This window comes from Oryzias latipes, chromosome 3 (assembly GCF_053564925.1).
Source record: "Oryzias latipes strain Hd-rR chromosome 3, Olatipes_Hd-rR_3.1".
NCBI classification, from domain to species: Eukaryota; Metazoa; Chordata; class Actinopteri; order Beloniformes; family Adrianichthyidae; genus Oryzias; species Oryzias latipes.
Window position 1 is genome coordinate 9,095,813 of NC_136239.1, and position 21,598 is coordinate 9,117,410.

Genomic DNA, 21,598 nt, shown 5'->3' on the forward strand with positions numbered 1-21,598 from the left:
TACACACACACACACACGCACAACACCACCACAAAAACGTCAAAATTGTAGTCGCAGAAATGACGACAAAAACACAAAAAAGCCCTCAAAAGGAAGGGTATAAAGCCCAAAAGACATGCCCAGCGTATAGTAAAAGACAGGCTGCATTGAAATACATAGGAAACCTTACCGCAAAAACTTTCATATAGTTTCTGCTTCATTTTTTATTATTCCGCTTTCTATCTGTGCCTTTGAGCTCAAATTTGACCCCCGCCACATACCCAAAAACTCACCAGAATTGGCACACACCTGGGATAAATTGAAAATGAATTTTCGGCAAAGAGGACGTCACCCCTCCGAAGTCAATGACATCACGGCAGGTGATCCCATAAAAAAAATGAATGGGCCGAAAATCACTAATGGGGCCAAAAACATTTTTTCGAAATACAGGTACGAAACCAAAACACGCGTGTTGGAGATATCCCAAAGAAGTTATGAAATCATTATGGGATGGCCACACGACCTACAGCTTGGCGGTCATTTTGTGGCAAACTCTGAGAATAGGCGATTTTCGTGCTTTTTGACAATATGGGAAGACGAGACTTGTGCCTTCATTCTACAATAACCAAAGAAGTTTCGTTGACCTTTGACCTTGGGAAGAGTTGGCTACTTGAATTTTCAAAAAAAAGCACCTTTAGTAACAGACACAAACGAAAACTCATCCTAGGGATTATTTAGTGATCTTCTTGAAACTTATTGGGAATCAACGCCAAGCTACTGTGGACAAAATGTTGGAATTAGAAGTTGTAGATTTTGAAAGGTATGCGCGTGGCGAATTCGCAACTGTTGCGATTTTAGCCAGCTCGCACATTTTTTATCGGAATGTCGTGAAAATGAAATATGCGATTCCCTGGCCCACAATGAACAAAACGATGTCACATACGTCAAAATAGATAAAGGAATGTGGACGTGGTAAACAAAAAATAAATGGAAAAAAAGTGCTGACTCGGCTAAAAGAAAATAAATTCTGAATTTTTTTTTTAAGAATCGACTAACGAAACCAAGATAACTTTGTCGGTTATATCCAAACAACGTTTTGAAATCATTACATGATGGCGACATTACCTGCTGTTTGGCGGCCATTTTGTGCCAAAATCTGCCATTTTGAGATTTTTGCGTTTTTACACATTATTAAAAAATCAACTTTGTTTTGAGCAATTTTCATGACATTTGACTCACATGTCCCTAACGTAAGTCTACAATCACCTATGGAGTTTCGTCGACATTTGACCTCGGGAAATAGCCGCCATCTTGAATTTTCTATTAAAAACATCTTTAGCATCAGATTCAAACGTAAACTTGTCGTTGGAATTTTCATCGTTCGTCTCAAAACATTTGGGCATGAATGGCAAGCTACTGTGGAAAAATTGTTGGAATTACAAGTTGTAGATTTTGTGAGCGAGCTGTCAACATGGCGCACTGTTATAACACCTATGTTTTTCAATGTAATACTGTGAAATTTGAATGCATGCATAATGTCATGAACTGAACATAATGAAAAACACTGGATATGGACATATAAGGAATGTGGACCTTGATCAAATGTGGGCCTTGATCAAATGTGGGCGGTGAGGGCGGCGGTGGTGAGTAGAGTTGGGCGTGGAAGGAGGGTTGCGTCTGCGGGCCATAAAACGCCGCTTGTGGCTTTAATTATGGCCCGCAGCAGCAGTCACTGACAGCAAGTACCATGTTGTTTTCGCAGTTGGAACAACTTCGCCGCCTTTCGGGCGGCCGTGGTGCAGCGGTACGGCGGTCGACCCATGATCGTAAGATTGCAGGTTCGATTCCTGCCTTGCATGCCCATGTGTCAATGTGTCCTTGGGCAAGACACTGAACCCCACCTTGCCTCTGGTGGGAGGTTGGCGCCAATGTTCGGCAGCGGAGACTGGGACTGTGACTGTAAAGCGCTTTGGGCCTTCGTAAGAAGGTAGAAAGCGCTATATAAGTATACGCCATTTACCATTTACCATCTTTCAGCCAGAATGTGACCCCCGCCGCATGCTCGAAAAGTCACCAAAACGTGCACACACCTGGAATAAATTGAAAATGAATTTTCCACAAAGTCAACGTCACCCACCCGAAGACGATGACATCACGACCAGCAACCCCGTCAAAAAAATGAATGGGCCGAAAATCGCGTATGGGGCCGAACAAAATGTATGTCAAAACACAGCTGCGAAACCAAAACACACGTGTTGGGGATATCCCAAAGAAGATTTGAAATCATTATAGGACGGCCACACGACCTACGGCTTGGCGGCCATTTTGTGGCAAACTCTGAGAATTGGCGATTTTTGTGTTTTCCCACGATATGCGAAAACTACGCTTTTGTTTGAGCGATTGTCACGCAATTGCACACACTTGCTGCCAGCAACTTCTCGGGCATCAATGGCAAGCTACTTTTGAACGGCGTGCGCGTGGCAAGCTAGCAAAGTGGCGCATTGTTATAACTTCTATGTTTTTCAATGGAATACTGTGAATTTTGAATGCATGCATTCATGCCTGAAACTGAATACATTGAAAAACACTGGATATGGACATATTAGGAATGTTGGCCGTGGTTAGCATAAAACCACTGTTGCAAAGGTAAATAAAAAGTTTAAGGCAACCAAAACATAAAATGGTTGCAATGGAGATGAAATCAACAGAAAAAGCCGCCATTTTGAAAAAGTGGGTTTTTTACTAACTTATGACATATAGCTCTCACCATTGGAGCAATGTGTTTTTCTGAGTCAGTTGATGATGCTGATCGCTATGCTAGCACTTTTACCTACATTAGCATGGTTAGCATAGTTAGCAGGATCAGCATTTAGAGCAATGTGATTTTCTGAGAAAGTTGACGATGCTGGACGGAATGCTAGCACTTTTAGCCACATTAGCATAGTTAGCATAATGAGCAAATGCAGCTTTGACTAGCCTTGATCAAAGTCGGGCGGTGAAGGCGGTGAAGGTGGCGGTGGTGCGTACAGTTCGGCGTGGAAGGCGGGTTGCGTCTGCGGGCCATACAACGCCGCTTGCGTCCTTAATTTCCTTTTTTTTCCCTCCATCTCCCGCTCATCCTTCTTATTTCGTCCTTCTTATAATTAAAATTATGAGTTTCCTTGGTCAATATACACAACATTCAGGTGTCAATACTCATTGGCTTTGACCTTGAAAAGCTGTAGCTATAAATCCAGAGCTAGCCGTGGAAAAGAAAGTTCATTCCAAAGTATTTAATTTTTTTTTATGTTAAGTTTCCTTAATTTTACATACCGTAATGTCTTGTCTGTTTACGTGATCAAAATGAATCTGTATGATTCTGTAGATATCATCAGATTCTATAGATTTCTGTAGAGAAAAGCGGCTTATCGTGTTGGCTTTGCTCTGACATGCAACAAATTATCAACATGAAGTTTTGCATTACGCCGCTAAAACGCTCTTTCTTCACAACAGAATAGAGTTCTGTGAGAGGTTAATTCCCCTTAAAGCAGGGGTGTCAAACTCATTTTGTTTCGGGGGCCACATTCAACCCGTCTGATCTCAATTGGGCCGGACCAGTAGCGTAAAGGCAAAATAAAGCTTTATTCTTGTTTTTTTACCTAATTGGAAAACATGCCTCAACCAACATGGTAGCCTTATCATTTCTTATTACACATTCATTCACAGAGGCCAATGGATCTTAAATAGAATTAATTTCACTTTAAAAATATTGGTTTGTTCAATTTTATACAGACTGAATATTTTAAATCTGACACTGAAGCAATCCTGATAATAAATTTAGAAAAAAATGAAAACATCTTCCTAAAATGTAAACGTCCAAACGATGACAAAATTACACTAAATTAAACTTGCAAACATTTGTGAACATAAGAGTTTTGAGTTAACCTCCTTTCTGTCCTGAAACTTTACCTGTCCATAGATATCAGGATTCAAATCCTGTGCAGAAACACATTTACTGTCATTCAAGTGTGCAAAACACAATGAAATGTCCATTATTATTATCATTCATTATTATAAGAATCTTTTCCTGGTTTCTGCCTGAATTTTGTGGCAACACCTGCCTTCTTCCTGACCTTTGATGGAGCGCCATCAGTGACCAAAATTACTTAATGTGACCAGTTCACTCCAACATTGTCCAGCAGTAACTAGAGAGCTGACTATGTCATCAGTTGTTGTTGTGTCCATCAACTCAAGAAACTCCACTGTGACGGTCTCTTCAACACCTTTAATAAATATGCACAGCTGTACACATCTGTAATGTTGGTGCTTTCATCAATAGTGACTGAAAATACAATAAATGACTGGATTCCTTCATATGGCTGCCCATGTTTCCTCAGAGATGTTGGATCTGATCGTAATTCTTGACAGACTCATGTTTAAGGTCGACTGCTTTTTGGGAACAAGACTTCTGCAGCCTTCAGCATTTTTCAATAAGTTCACCATCAGAAAATGGATTGGATGTTTCTCCAATTTGTTTGCAATAAGGTAACTAGCTTTCACTGCTCTATCACTGACGTCACGGCTGCAGTAAATCCACATGGATATTTATTGGTCCAGCTAATAGTTGCTAAATCTTTTTTTTTCTTAACTGCAAATGGTGAAACTTTTCTTTGTTGAGAGTTTCATAGTGGTGCTGAATGTTATATTAGTGGAGAACCTGTTGATGATATACCAAGCTTGCAGGTTTGCATTCAGCTCTGTGAACAAATAAAACGCTTTCCATTTTCCTGGAAAGGAAAGGAGGACTTCACTTCAACCTGTTTTTTCTTTTTGACAACATTTTGGTCATTAGGGTGTCACTACTGATCATCCTTCAGTGATGAAGCTCACAGGGAACCAAACTACTGCCTACCCAGACACAGAGCTGTTAAGTTTCGTTTTTGCCACATGCAGAGTTATGTTGTTTCACCTGTTAAGCTTTTCTTTTGCTCCCCCTAGTGGCAGAATTTCGCATTTCGGTTATTTCTTTAAAAAAATTATAACTCGCCACAGGAAAGGACTAGAAAATTGCTTTCTTTTTTAAACATCCTTATGATTTTTACTCTTCATGTGTGGGCCGGACTAAACCACCTGGGGCCGTATGTTTGAAACCCCTGCCTTAAAGATATCTATGTGAAGCAGAAAGACATCTCTGACTATTAAGTGATGGGTTAGAGGGCTGGGAGAAGGGAATTGGCTTTTGTGTGTCTGTATAGAAACACATACCAAAATAGAGATAAACTAAATTGATGAATTACACACCAATTTGACTGAAATATATTTTTTTGTGAATTTATAGAAATATCCATAAAACCATTTCAATAGCTGTTTAAACAGAACTTATTTCTATTTTAATAAGCTAATGCCATTAACCTTTGAATAAATTGATTTTTGCAACTTCATAAAATGGAACTGTGAATTTAAATGATCAAATATTACTCCAATAGACCTACATTTTTCTTGTTGTTTGTTTTAATTGCTTGAAACAGGCATAAACCAATTCCAGCAATAAAAGCTGAAAGAGAAGCAGTCCAAGAGCTGAGTTCTGATCTATTAAAATTTAGGAAAGCCATCACAACTAGCAGACACTATGGTTTAATATTTAGTGGTTTTATATGGGTAAAGCAGGCGTTGGTAGATCTGAATGACAACAAAAGTAAACCAAAGAATAGAGACCAGTGTAGATGTGTGGAGTCTTTCCTGACCTAAAATTGGACTAAAAGCAAGACTAAACTGGAATTTTCACAAATGTTTAGAAAGACTTTAGCACAGAAACACGAGGCTGGAAAATCAGAATAAGGCACACTTAAAAAACTTTTTTTTTTTTTTAAAAACGAGAGTGCGCCTTATAATCTGGAACACTTTATGTAAGGGATAATGGCCTAGGATGAGTGCGTTATCAAAAATTAACCCAAACTGTAAAAGCCTGATCCGTCCAACGTGAAACAGAGGACGGTTGCTTCCGTGAAGTGTTTATACCATGGTCACTTACAAAACAAATAAATATTCAATCAGTTTTAGTACTTCATTCTCGTTATTTTTTCGCTTTTGGATTACTTTATTCACAAAAGGCGGACTATGTGTCACAGTAACATGACAACACGCCACTAATCCATCATTGACCTCGACTGGCCGACCTCGCAGTGGCAAAGGAAAGCAATATATATGCTGATCGTCACAGAGCAACTAAAAGCCATTCAGGGGCAGAAAAAGTGCTTGATGTACACAGATATTGTGATATCTGCTTGTAGAATAGTATTCAAACAGATTCAGTGATATTGAGAAACTGGAGCCCTGTGTGACATCTATTGTGAAACCTTTTCTGGATGTGGACATTAGTGAGTTTTCAGATCAGAGTAAACCTCAGTGGATACATTCTAGCTTACAGCTCTCTGTTGAGTCTATGCAGTGCCAGGCTTCTCATTGACAGATTCTTATATGAAACTCTGTTTCATTTTGTAAAAGTAGCTCAAAGAGCATAAAAACTTTGGGACCCCTATTCTAGAGTTACAGTGAACACAGTTGATAAAGTCTGACTGACTGACAGGCTTGTCTCGGTTTATGTGTCTTAAGGGCTGTACACACCGGGACGAATATCGGTGCACGTTATTCGCCAGTGTTTTTCAACACTTTTTTGTGTTCACACCCAAGCGATTTTCACTGACGATGCGCCGAGTGACCATGCAAATTCATTCCCTGACATTAGATGGCGCTTAATGTAAAACAGAAATACCCCCGTACACAAGGTGGCGCTGGTTAACTTTACGCTTCTTAAACTCGCTTTTCACTCAGACGAAGAGAGCAAGTATTTACGCGCTTGTCAGAATCATACAAAGAAAACATGAATATTTCAAGCACCAGTAGCTCCAGCTCCAGTTCCAGCAATGAAGAAATTATTGTTCTGTTGAATGATGAAAGATGCAAATTTTGGGTACATTAAATAGTTACGAGAAGAGAATAATATGGGGAGTTTTATCGACTGGTACAAGTGCTGAAAATTTATCATGAGCGTTTTTGGGGATATTTTAGAATGTCCGTCAGTGAGTGCATCTTCTTCATCTTATTTCTTCGCGGCAGTGTAGACGCTACTTGGCGTATATCTTCTTCGCCGTTACGTATGTGTGCTCAGCAAGACAGTATTGTGTTTGAGCGACCCCAAATTGTGTTTTACTATAACTTCATAAGCTCCAGACACGTGTGCAAAAGCGCCATTCTCATTGGTCGTATAGTTTTTGACGTGGCGCGTCAAACCAAAAAAACGAACCCGAGGTGAAAGAAAAAAGCCTGGAGCAAGATTTGACATTTGACATTCCACTTTGACGTTCTGTGCCAAGCCTCTTCCAACTGTGAGTACATGCGTTAGTATCGTGTAGTGACATACTAGTGTCAACACCATATGCTAAAGGCACGTTCTATAACCCACGATCAGCATATTCTCAAGCATTTGTCACATGTTCAGTGTGAACATAGCTTTAGAGTTTGGTGTACCTCATGGGACTATTTGACTTTCAATAAGTTTGGGGGAAAAAAATACACATCTGTATTCTGGTGCAACCTATAGTGCAGGAAATACCTTTAGAAAAAAATGACCTCACTGACATGACTACGTCAAAAGAGACAGAAAGGTCTCCCTGGTTTTTCAACTCCTTTTCCCATACAGACTTTAGCTCATGCAACGCTCCAAGTGAGCTGCAGTGACACATGGCAGTGGTTAGTGTCAGCGGGCAGCAGCACTTCTGTCAGAAACCTCTATGGTCTTTTTCTGTCTGAACAGCTCACACTTAGTGAGTGGAACAAGTGAAATGTCATGACTTAGTAAAAGGTGAAGACAAATGTTTGGTGTGAAAATTTGACAGTAACCTTGACCTGGTTTGTTTTTGGCTCTGTAAAGAGAAAATGAGGAAGACTTCAGGTGTGGTACTCTCTAGCTATTGTCTAAGTATGTTGAAATTGTAATTTATGTGTTTTTTTTTTACAGAAATGAACTGCATAATGAGACTTAATTTAAAGCCAAATTACATTTTTAATAGTAATTATTTGGCAAAAAAACACGTTTTTATGTATGTATGTATGTAAGTATGTATGTATGGGGGTGAATGGAAAAATATTAATTTCTTTTGAAATGCACAGTTTGAGGGAATATCTACAATGAATTCATGTTTGATAACATTTACAAATGTCATTTATTCAAACTTTCACATTCCACAGAAATTGTAAGTAAATGTAAAACAATACAAACTGAATTAAAGCCGCAAGCGGCGTTGTATGGCCCGCAGACGCAACCCGCCTTCCACGCCCAACTCTACGCACCACCGCCCTCACCGCCCACTTTTGATAATGGCTAGAGTCAAAACTGCATATGCTAATTATGCTAACTATGCTAGTTATGCTAATGTGGCTAACAGTGCTAGCATTGCGATCAGCATCATCAACTGACTCAGAAAAACACATTATCTAAAATGCTAATTATGCTAACTATGCTAACTATGCTAATGTGGCTAAAACTGCTAGAATAGCGATCAGCATCATCATTTTTTCCAAATGGCGGCTTTTCTGTTGATTTGATCTCCATAGCAACCATTTTGTGTTTTGGTCGCCTTTTGATGACGAACAGATCGATGTTAGTTTCAGACAAATCGGCAATAGTAAACTTTTTGTTGTCCTTAGCAACAGTAGTGTCATGCTAACCACGCCCACATTCCTTATATGTCCATATCCAGTGTTTTTAATTGTGTTCAGTTCCTGCTATGGAAGCATGCATTCAATTTTCACTGTATTCCAACGAAAAGCATGGGAGTTACAACAGTGCGCCACTTTGCTAGCTCGCCACGCAGACGCCGTTCAAAATCTACAACTTCTAAATCCAACATTTTTTCCACAGTAGCTTGCCATTGATGCCCAAAAAGTTTCGAGACGATCGTTGAAAATTCCAACGACAAGTTTACGTTTGAATCCGCCAATAAAGGTAATATTTATAGAAAATTCAAGATGGCCGCCTTTTCCCGAGGTCAAAGGTCAACAAAAGGACATGCCAATCAAATTTCGTGAATATCGCTCGAAAAAAAGTTCATTTTTCCATATTGTGTAAAAACGCGAAAAACGCAAAGTGGCAGATTTTGGCATTACTAAAGGTGCTTTTTAAAAAAAAATCAAGATGGTTGCCTCTTCCCAAGGTCAAAGGTCAACGAAACTTCTTTGGTAGTTGTAGAATCATGCTGGTGGCATGTGTGTGCAATTTCGTGAAGATCGTTCAAACAAAAGTGTAATATCAGTGCGCGACTTTGCGAGTTCGCCATGTGGACGGCTTTCAAAATCTACAACTTCTGATTGCAACATTTTTTCCAGAGTAGCTTGCCGTTGATGTCCAAAAAGTTTCGAGACGATAGCTGAAAATTCCAACGACAAGTTTACGATTGAATCCAGTGGTAAAGGTGTTTTTTAAAGAAAATTCAAGATGGCGGCCTTTTCCCGAGGTCAAAGGTCGACAAAACTCCAGAGGTGATTGTAGACTTAGGCTAGGGACAAGGGGGGCAAAATTTCATGAATATCGCTCGAAAAAAAGTTCCTTTTTCCATATTGCGTAAAAATGCGGAAAATCTCAAATGGCAGATTTTGGCACAAAATGGCCGCCAAACCCTAGGTCGTGTCGCCTTCACGTAATTCTTTCAAAATTTTGTTTGGATATATCCGACAAAGTTATCTGGGTTTCGTTAGACGATGCTAGCCGAGCCAGCACTTTTTTTTGCGATCGTTTTTTGTTTCCCCTGCCCACATTCCTTTATCGATTTTGTCATATGTGACATCATTTTGTTCAGTGTGGGCCAGGGGATCGCATATTTCATTTTCACAACATTCCGATAAAATATGTGCAAGCTAGCTAAAACGGCGACGGTTGCAAATTCGCCACACGCACGCCTTTCAAAATCTACAACTTCTAATTCCAACATTTTGTCCACAGTAGCTTGCCATTGATGCCCGAAAAGTTTCAGGAAGATCGATAAAAATCCCTAGGACGAGTTTTCGTTTCTATACGTTACTAAAGGTGCTTTTTAAAAAAAAAATCAAGATGGCTGCCTCTTCCCAAGGTCAAAGGTCAACGAAACTTCTTTGGTAGTTGTAGAATCATGCTGGTGGCATGTGTGTGTAATGATTTCAAAACTTCTTTGGGATATCCCCGAAACGTGTGTTTTGGTTTCGCAACTGTATTCTGAAGTACATTTTGTTTGGCCTCATACGCGATTTTCGGCCCATTCATTTTTTTGACGGGATCGCTGGCCGTGATGTCATCGTCTTCGGGGGGGTGACGTTGACTTTGTGGAAAATTCATTCGCAATTTATCCCAGGTGTGTGCACGTTTTGGTGACTTTTCAAGTATGCGGCGGGGGTCACATTCTCGGTGAAAGGCGGCGAAGTCGTCGTTCCAACTGCAAAAACAATATGGTCCTTGCAGTCAGTCAGGGCCATAATTATGCATATATTTATCTCTTAGTATAAAGTTATTGGCGTAACTAATACCACACAACAGCATTGTGAGTTTTTTATTTACAAACTTACATGAACTTCCTAAAAAAAGAGAGTCATGGAATTTTTTTATATATAAATACAATACATACATATTTGCAAATGTACCAGTTGGAGTTTGTCTTATTTTTTCTGAATTATGGCTTATCTGACTGAGTTTAAATTTGACTTCTGATTTTAATATTTTAAGAAGTGTAATACAGAGAATCATTATTTAATTGTAAAAACTAACCTTTCTGATTGTGTCTTCTTTTTTTGTGTCCTTCAGACATTGATGAGTGCAGTTTGCAGACACACACCTGCTGGAATGACAGTGTATGCGTGAACCTACCCGGAGGCTATGACTGCGTGTGCGTATCTGGTCCGGGTTGCAGTGGCGTCTGTCCACAGGAAGAAGGAATCAGACGCAACGGAGAAGACTGGAAGCCAAATTTTGACCACTGTGCTATATGCTCCTGCAAGGTATTAAAGGAAATAACGCACTTTAAATTAAACTCACAACATGTTACAGAAAAGGTTTAGTTCTATTACAAATGGGTTTTTATATTGTTTATGCACATTTATTTTTTACATTTGTACAGTACATCTCAACCAAAAGCAAAAGTTTACGACCTCCGTACAGAAGGATTTGTGACAGTAGCTTCAGTATCTTTATAACTACTGATAACTTTAGTCATGATTCAAATCTATTAAAATCTGAAAAAGTATATGCAACAACATAAAATAAAGATGGACTTTCCTCCAAAATATTTATTGTAACACGAATATGCTGATGAGTCTTCATTACCAGTTCATATAAATATAGACATTTGTTATTTTTGGTGAGATTATTGATTTTTACAGAATGGTGTTTCACAGTTCACAGAGGTTGCACTTTGTTGACGGTCCCTTAGCAGCCAGCCTTTGTAACGTGAATTAAAACATTAACCAACGACCCAAAACCGAGGTAAGAAAGTGCAGCGGATTTTTTTGTGCTGTAAATTTTTCTCATGTGAAATTCACTGCATTTGTTGCAGTTTTAATGCTTTTAATCCACGTTACAGCCGCCGTTCCTTTTCTATTAAAGACCCAAAATGAAAGTCCCGCCCCGCTGCTTGACATGCAAATTTTAGCCAATCAGATCAACCAGAAAGGTTCTTGCCCCCAAGTGACAAACACACCCCTGAACACCGCCTCACAAGTGACAAAAACACCCCCTTAACACTGAGCGTAAATCCAGGTGAGCGCGCAAAAAGGATCTGACTGCACAGTAAATCTATGTGAGCGCGCAAAAAGGATATGACCACACAGTAAATCCAGGCGAGCGCGCAAAAAGGATCTGACCGAGCAAGATCACTGCTCAGTTAGGATTGTAGCCATGCAATTGTGAAATACGGGCTTGCTTAGTTAGAATTGCGCCAGCACGGTCCTAAATACCAGACACCATTAAGCATCTCGGCGGAAACTCACGGTAAACATTAGTTCTACCTCGGCGCAAAGTTTTAAACATTAATTATTTTAAACATTTGGGGGGGAAAGATAAATAAACAAAAAAAAAAAAAAACGAAATGGTACAAAAGTGATCCGAACCAAAGTTGCCGTACCGAAACGATTCGGTCCAACTGCGTGTACCGTTACACCCCTAGAGAACAGTGGCTTAATCAACTGTACTGACTGATCTATTTGCACTTTTTTTCTTGCAAATAAAATTATATTTGTTATAGCTAAAGAATATTTTTTTTTTTTTATTTGGATATGACAACCTATTCTCATAATAATTATGGATAACCCCAAAATTAGTCAAAGCCTAGATTTTGCCTTATTTTTATTCAAACAACAAATTTATTTAGAGGTATAAACCCATCCATCCATCTTTAGAACCTGCTGAATCACTGAAACCCAGCTACTGTTGGATGAAGTTGGAGAACATCAGGTAACCAGTCTGTTATAGGGACCACAACCACAAATTAACTCCCACACACTGATTGGATATTACACCGAAGAAAATGTGTAAAACCATCACTACGGGGGGAAAAATCTAAGAGTGACTTGTCCAACATGTTCCAGGGAATAACTTTCGGTTTCATTTAAAAAAAAAAAACACTCATCATGAATTTGAGGAAATCAGTGGCGATTTCTTTAAGACTGCAAGGGAAGCTCGGCTTCCTTTATAATGTCACAGAATTAATGGTCAAATATGTACTATTGTACATACATTTTATTGACTAAAAATGCGTTAGAAAACGCTCATCTCAAAGACGAGTTCGTTCAGAATCAGTTACATATAGCAGGTCGGCTGACTCGATTTCCTTCTCATACGTTCCCGCTGCATCACAGTGCCTTTCTCTATAGGAGCCCAGCGTCCATTGACTTCAATGGGGCTGCTTTTTCAGCGCTTCGAAACTAGACGGTCATTGGATAAACGCTGCGATTATGTCCAGCCCATGGACGCTCAGCGTTTCTGGGGGTGAATGGGGAGTGGGCTGGCCCGGACTCCGAGCTTCTGCGTGATGATTGGAGGGTCTGTTGAAAGACTGCATCTCCTTTTGACTGACAGCGATTCTGTACTATAAGGAATCACTGAATCCCATCGCGGATTTCTCAATTTCAGTTGAAATAAAAACTGCTACAACCTATTTCTTTGATATTTGCCTGGCGAAATTGCTTGATTTTCATTATACATTTTACACAATTATACACCACATTCCTTGTTTCAGTTTTACAGAGTTTAATTTTTTTTTAGATCGTTCATTCATGAATTCCTTCATTCATTCATTCATTCCTTCATTTAACGTTAGTAGGCTAGACTAGTGTCGTGGGGGAAACTGCGCACAATATTGAGTTTGTGTTCAATTTGTACACATATGAACAAATCTTCTCTGAAACTGATGTGGTCTTTATGCCAAAACAGCAGATCTCACATCAGACCCACGAGATGAGCCCATGAGAAAGCGCTGTCTGACCCAATTGCAGGATTCCCAAGTGCGATACAGAAATCTGTACATGGCCATCCTTGATAACATCTTGGAGCAGATTCCTCTACGTTTTTCAAATTTGGAAAGCATGCTCTTCTTCGAATTAGTCAATCCAGGGAAATTTGATGACATGAGACAGGTACTTCCAGAGGAGGCCTTCCAAAGTTTCCTGAAAGGTTATGGCCATCACTTGATTTAGGAAGACTGAGGTCAGAACTTCAAGTCCTGTATTCAGATCAGGACTTGCAGGGTAACAGGGGAAAGCTGTGTGATTACTTGGTGTTCCTTAAAGACATGGAGTTGGACAGTGCAATGCCTCAGCTTTACAAACTGTTCTCATAAGTGGCAACAATTGGAGCTACATCTGTAGGTGTAGAAACACCCGTGACACGATGGGCCAAGGCCGTTTAACCCTTGTGCTATCTTAGATGACCCCACCCTTACATTGACGAGTTCTCCCTACCATGACAAAGGTGGATAAAGATGGAAAGATTTCATGTAATCCATGGACACCAGTGAAGATCACAAATCATTGAAGAAAAAAGGTTCAGCGCACTGTCTAATGCAGGGGTCGGCAACCTAAAATGTTGAAAGAGCCAAATTGGACGAAAAAAAACAAAAAACTATGTCTGGAAAATATTAAAAGCCCTATTTAAGCCTTACAATGAAGGCAACACATCCAATCTTCCACTTTCGGCTTCTCCCATCAGGGGTCGCCACAGCGAACGAGTCGCATGGTAAATTTGGCAATGTTTTACGCCGGATGCCCTTCCTGACGCAACCTTCTCAAACCGGGCTTGGAACCGGCAGAGGTAGAGAAGGGAACAGGGAGCAGCCCGGAGTCGAACCCGGGTTTCACGGACGGAAGGCGCCGCAAACCAGCACGAGCTAAACTGGCTCCGAAGGCAACACATCCAATATGTATCTATATTAGCTATATTGACCTACTATCAAAATGACTAAGTTGCTACAAATACATAATGAGCATTAATGATTAAATGTTTATTTGCCCTGCAGTGCATTCTGCGGAGAAGTCATGTGACTGCTCTGTTGTGCAAGTTTAACTTCATTACAATATCAATGAATTATGTTTCATTGCTTTGATAAAATTAAAGAAATGTAATAAAGAAATCCGATTTTTGATGTCATTTTTATTGTGAGGATTCGAACAAAAAGCAACAAAATGGAACGTGCGTGACGTGCCCCTCTCTGGGAACTAAATAGAGGGCAATAAAACGCAGCCTGCGTTTATAAAAAAGAAAACAACAGCAGCTTTTGAAAAGGTAAAGTATATAAAATCAAATTAATACAGTTAAGTTTGATTTCTGAGCAAATTCCAAGCAAGTCAGTGCAAGGGTAAAACGCAGCAGTGTCCTCTTCTTTCGCTGTACATCTCTGGCAAAGACAGTCAGCATGCGCTCGAATGACAAAACAGCTTCAAGCATTTGCGGCGCCTGGAGACTTTTATTCAGCTCATTTAGGTGGCTTGTCACAGTCATATCCACCAAAAAGTGCAGCTTTTCGAGCCACTCAGTATCTTCCAGTTGCGGGTAGTTCAGGTGTTTGCTTTTCAGGAATGTTTTCAAGTGTTCGAAACAGACGACAAAGTGACGCTAAACGTCACCCCTGGGGCCTGTTGCACAAAAGTAGGATAAGGGATCAAGCCAGGATATCTTGGTGATCCTGGCTCAATAAATCCCCAATCCGGTTGCACTAAAGCTGGATAGGGGGCAGGAGGATATGCTATGGTATAAATTACCATGGAGATTAATTCTATGGAGCTAGCCTGCTCCAGACCAGGCTAAATTCCAGGATCTATTTAATCTCATCCCTAATGTCAGTCAGCAGTCGCCACAAATGGAAACCAATAGTTATTTCACTGCTCACTATACATTATCACATATAACTAGACCCACTGTCATTATTTAAATGTTAGTGATCATTAATTTCAATCATTTTGGATAAATAATGTTTTAGATGATGTTGCGATCATTAGATAATTTACAGTTTCCCATAGACTATAAGGCTATATATAAAATGATAGAATATTAGGGCCACAGAGGGAAAAAAAGACAAGTCATAATATTGTAACCAGGTGTTTTAAAGGAGGACAGTTGTTAAAATGACAGATGTGGGACATTTCGTGAAATTGTACCTCAGTATGGTTTCATAAACGAAGACATGCTGATGTGCCAGAATATGAAGTATCACATTGTCATAACTATCAAAACTGTAAAAAGAATATGTTGCTTTTCTGCAGAAAGAACCAGCCTTATAAATTTATGACTTTATCCTTTTTCCTCAGTGGGGCCTGTTGGAAATATAATCTGTCGCTTTGAGATTACTTTCCTTGTTGCATGTTCAATAAAGTCGAGAAGGAGAAAACCACGGGATTCAACCGGATTAAGTTTAACAAATTTATTCCCTAACAATATTTCTAAAAACAGAGTAAAACAAAATAAAACAGATCATCTGGGTTCCCAAAGTTTCAGAGCTTACACAGCGCCGAATTACAAACGTCTTAACGTGTCAGCCTGTTGGGAACAGCGAAAGTTCCTCCGTCCAGCTGTTTTAACATCTCGGTTTCAGCCTCCTCCTCCGTAACACAGCATGGCGTCCAGACTCCTCCTCTGGATGCTCGGATTGGCTGGCAGGGAGCCTGCCTTCCTCCGTCAGTCCATATTTGGAATTACAGCTTTTGGTCCTTGCTTCCTGCTTCAAACGTCCAGGGGGGTTATTTCACAGACGGACCTCTGTCCGACCACCAACTGTGTCCCCATGGGGGTCCAGCACAGTCGCCCGGATCCTTCTCCACAGGCAGTCAGTCCCAACTGTTTGTTCTTCTCATGCGAGTTGGCACCTTCAGGGTTTCCCATGATTAGAATTGAACCCTGGAGATAATTTAATTCTGGTCCATGTCAGATCTACAGTTAAGGCTTCCAGATGGTCTTAGAAGATCAAAGACTGTTTTCTCCTGGAGGGGGTTGGAGGTTGGAGCTGCATTCCTGAAACCTCTCACATATGCAACTATAGGAAGCAACTTCAGAGTTGAAAGGATGTTAAAGCACACACTTCAGCAAATGACTTATCTTCAATGTAATAAAAATTTAAGACTGACAACCCTAATGAAATTACCAAAGAATATAAATTCCTTCAGGCCCTAGAACTCTGTCATATAAACAAATACACATTCAATATGAATATAAAAACACAATGTATAACATTATGTTCCTTTACTGAATAAGGACAAAACAAAGCAGGTAAACTACACTCAAAAAACGTTCACTTTGAATGAACATAAAAAAATTATGGAAATAATTTCCACATGATTAGATAGCGTTACTTGAACAAAACTGAATTATATTGGTCCTACTTAATGTATTTAGGTTGGGTCAACTTAATTTACTTAGGTTCAAACTAATAAATTTAAGTTGATTCAATCTAAATACTGCAGTTGGACCCAACTTTAAATTAATGTTGTTGCTCACTCTCAAAAGAAAGAAGTTGATCCAACTTAATTGAATCACTTCAATTGGTCACACCTCATTGAATTAAGTTTATTCAATTTAAATTTGTATGACTACCCAACACAATTTATGTTGATCTAACTTAAATTTTTATTTTTTGCTTTAGTTTTATTTATACATTTGACATTGATAATGTTTCCCACAAATTACATCCAATGGGACTTTTAATTTTTATATCAAAGACATGATTTACGCAGTGAAGTCCCACATCACAAGACAGGACCTCAAATACCGCGAATTCTGTCTTAAGTATCAGAACATTAACATTTTTGCCGCACAAGGGGGTTGGTCATCATCCTCTCCCACACTCTAACTCATGGTGCAGAAAAAAAATAAACATAACAGTTTAAATCACTAGTTAAAACAGAGTAAAAAAGCTAGACAATAAAACCCATGAACAAAAACTCACACTTAGACCCCAATCTGCCCAGATAGACAAAGAAAATGGTATCCCACAATTCCTTGCGATTACTAATGTATCCAATTTAATGGTATCATATTGACTCAACATGACTGAAATTAGTAACTTTTAAATGGATTATTTTTATGTACGATCGACATGATTCATTCACGTAAGATTTACAAACACAAAATTTTCTGGTTGAAATGACAAGTAACATTTTTGTAAACTTAATTGGCTGTAATTTCCTTTTTTTGAGTGTGCTTTATCACTGTGGCAGTGTTGCCTTTCTTCTTAATTATATCTTTTACCTCTTCGTATGCCTCCATGAGGATTTGTGCTTCCGACGGGGAAAGGTACGCGGCTCTAGTTGACATGGTAAATCAGTTAATCTGTGATCTGTGGCGGGGTCTATTTGAGTGAGCTGTGAGCGTGCACCTATCCAGGATTGGTTTAACCTGGCTTAATGAATCCGTGTCTGCTCACCTTGGCTTGGTCTTTGTGCAACCAATTAAGTCTGGACGCACATGTTTTGGCTTTATTGAGCTCAGCTGAGTCATTTATCCCGGATGTCTTAATTCTACTTTTGTGCAACAGGCCTCTGGACAGCCATCGGTCCTTGTTGTGTAGCAGATCAGAATATTCGCTTTCAACTTCATCAAGCAATGCACGGAACTGACGGTGGTTCGATTTACATCAGCCACCTGCCTAGCAGTCTGCTAAAAGTTTAAAGTAAAAAAAAAAATGCCCTGCTGGTCGCAGGCTATGACGTAAATCTTCGTTGACAGAAATGTTGAAATTTAATATTGTAGTGGCGGTCATGTGCATTTTAGGTCTGTTAGCAGCAGGGGATTGTGGGATGTGATCTCCTGATCTAATTAGGGCTCAGCATGAGCGTTTCTGTTTGCCCAAGTTTCTTTTCATATGGCAGTTTTGTTGTTCCACCTTAGTTTATTCTTCCTGTTATGTTGTTTCTTTATGTTGCACCATGAGTGTGGGAGGGGGAGAGGTTGATGACCCTGTGCAATGTTCAATGTGGTGTGTGTTCAAAATAAATGTGCTTATAATGCTGGAAAGGAGACTGCGCTTTCAGCTTCTCTTTCTGCCTCCTCCTCTCTGAGACTGTTCGGAGTAGTGCGGTGTGTGGAACACAGAAAGTTCTCCAGTGCAGCCAGTTGACTGACAGTTCAAATTATTGACAACCCTGCTCACGTATTTCCCGCTGCAAGTGACGTACCTGCTGGGCGTTACAACATTTATTCTACACATTCTTACAGCATTGGAAAACGTAAAGAATGTTTGTGTCTTGGTTTTCCTCCTACAGAAACCATATTAAAACAAAAAATATATTTCTCTCCCCCATCTTTTTACATTTTCAAACATTTTTGAAAATGCTCCAGGGAGCCACTATGGCAGCGTTAAAGACCCGCATGCGACTCCTAAGCTGCGGGTTGCCGACCCCGGGTCTAGTGGGTCTAGATGACCCAACTCCTAATGTTAAAGTGCCAAGGAGCAAGGGTTAACCCTTGTGCTATCTTAGATGACCCCACCCTTACATTGACGTGTTATTCCTACCATGTCAAAGGTGGATTAAGGTGGAAGGATTTCATGTAATCCATGGACACCAGTGAAGATCACAAATCATTGAAGAAAAAAGGTTCAGCGCACTGCCTTGTGGGTCTAGATGACCCAACTCCCAACGTTAAAGTGCCTAGGATATCACATGACAGCAGCCTAGCTCTGCTGGCCATTGAGAGGACACGGGTCAAGTCACTCGAAAAAACTCGTAGTTGGTACGACAGGGTCACAGACCATTTTCTTGAAAAGGAACGTAGGGCAGAATTTACTTTTAAATAAATAGACAATTTTATGATCAGCTTCCCCTCCCTGACATACCAGTAGCCGCCACTGGAGGAAATGTAGGCGATCATTTTTATTAAACATAACCCTGTTTCCATGAAGTTTAATTAAATCCTTCTTCTTCTCTCATTCATTCATCTTCTTAACTGTTTTGTCCCTTTCGGGGTCACGGGGCTGCCGGAGCCCCCGGGCACTTCTGGGCTAAGGCAGGGGACATCCTGGAAAGGTCACCAGTCTGTCGCAGGCCAACAATCACACACCCATTGACACTCAAACTCAAACTCAAACTTTATTTATTTATATAGCGCCTTTCATTTTGGTTAAAAACACAAAGCGCTTAACATAAAAACAGATAAAACAGTCATAAAAAATGAAAGTTGTTCATTACAGAAAACAAAGGACAATCCCACAAAGAAGGTACCCCTCCCTCACCACCCCCCGCCCCCATCCCCACCCACCCAGTTACCCCAGTAGAACAGTGAACAGAAACAAATAACTGCAGTTGAAGAAGGTCTGGCTTGGTACTGCTGTGAGGAAACGATATCATGGGGATCCATTCATTCCAAGGCCCAGCCCGACCACAGGGGCCATTACCGCAGCGCCCGCCCAACACAGGGCAGCCCAGGGCCCCATCCATGGCTATTAGACCACAGAGTGGGACCCCAGCCCGCCCAACCAGAACGGGCACCACAGCAACGGCATGCCTTACAGGTCAAGCTGGTGGTGCCCAAGAACGATGGATCCCCCAGAGGAAACACTGGAGTAAAAAAACATCAGAATAAAAAATAAAAATGATCATAAAATATCAACAATAAAAATAGAAAAAGATAAAAAATAAAATAAGATATAAGAATGTTAGTAATTAAAAAATAAAAAACGTCAGTGATTAAAACATAACCTAAGTATCATTGGTAAAATAACAATAAAAAGATTTGCATATAAGAAACAAAGATAATAATAGTCCTTACAAGAAAATAAATAATTAAATAGATAAATAAATAAACAAATAAATATGTAAATAAATACCTCAATTAATAAATAGATGAATAATAAAAGACATAAGGAATGATCAAAGTCATATAAAAGCCAGACTTAGGGATTACCATGGTCCGGGTAATTTCTCGATTCTGATTGGCTGTTGGGTGTGCATGAAAATGTAATAACCCACGCCTAAAAAAGAAGTTCAGGTCACATATCTTAAATGTTCTATATCACTGCGCTGGCTTCTTTGCTCCATCAACTGGACCAAAACAGACGGTAAGAGGTAAACTTTCTCTCTGATCTGATGCTTTATTTAACCCATCGTGACGATTAGCATACATATCCACTTCTTCTCTACCTGTGTGTCAATAACGTTGCAGTTTATTATGTACACGTACGTAAAACAGCTTACCAAATTTATATTACGCACATGCAAATTTTCTTGCAATATCGAGTTTCTCTAAAACCCATAGAAAAAAAGAGCGACGACATCAGCCTATCACTATGTTCTTCTCCCGATCAAACACACCTGCACCGCGGATTCAAAAGAAGAAAACACTGCAGAGCGGAGTCAAGATGCAGCGGCTCAGTCCGAAGAGCAGTGAAATACACCTGAGTCACTATTTGTCCCACTGTACTTTGTATTTTTTTCGTAATCATTTTAAATTTTTTCCCGTTTAATCCAATTACTCGGGTCGCGGTGGGCGGGGCTAATCTCCGCGATTTGAAGCCTTCTGTTCACATTGATGATTAAAAGTATTATTTGAGACTTCCGGTTATGGCGACCACCTGAGCAGACGCAATAGTCACTGCTCTGCTATCCCGACACTTAAATCCTGCGAAAATACTCCAATCTCCCCCAAAACTTAGGTAAAGGGGTTTGAGAACATAAAAGGAATGCAGAGGGGCAACAAACAAAGGCCGAATACCAACAACCAGCCAAAGCTGACGGACTTTCAAACTCGGAGCAGTTCCCAAAGAACTGAGGCTGGCAACATGGCTGAAGGTAAAGGAGAACGGAACCCGGAGTTGGAGAGATCCAAAGCTGATGAGATCCTGGCTGCCATTGGAGCTATGAGGGATGAGTTCACAACTCGTTTTGATGGAATCGGGACCGCAATCGGAGATATAAAAAAAGAAATGAGTGAGTTCACAGAACGAATCTCGCAAGTGGAGATGCGCACATCACGTGCAGAAGAGGATGTCGCCAGCCTACAGGCCAAAGTGAGCGCGCTGGAGTCCAAACAAAGAGGGATGGAAGACAAACTCCTGGACTTGGAAACCAGATCCAGACAAAATAATCTGAGGCTGGTCGGGCTGCCGGAGGGGGCCGAAGGAGAAGACCCGTACACATTCCT

At 40.1% G+C, this 21,598-nt stretch overlaps 1 protein-coding gene across 7 annotated transcripts in view; it reads left to right on the forward strand.

Annotated features, from left to right (window-relative positions):
* Window positions 1-21,598, forward strand: part of LOC101158260 (protein kinase C-binding protein NELL1) — a 603,730-nt gene that overhangs the window by 531,593 nt on the left and 50,539 nt on the right. For all 7 annotated transcript variants that reach the window (XM_023952325.2, XM_078944996.1, XM_078944997.1 and 4 more), the window contains exon 17: window positions 10,787-10,980. In XM_023952325.2, coding sequence (XP_023808093.1) covers window positions 10,787-10,980 — 194 coding nt within the window. The remainder of the gene's footprint in view (window positions 1-10,786; window positions 10,981-21,598) is intronic.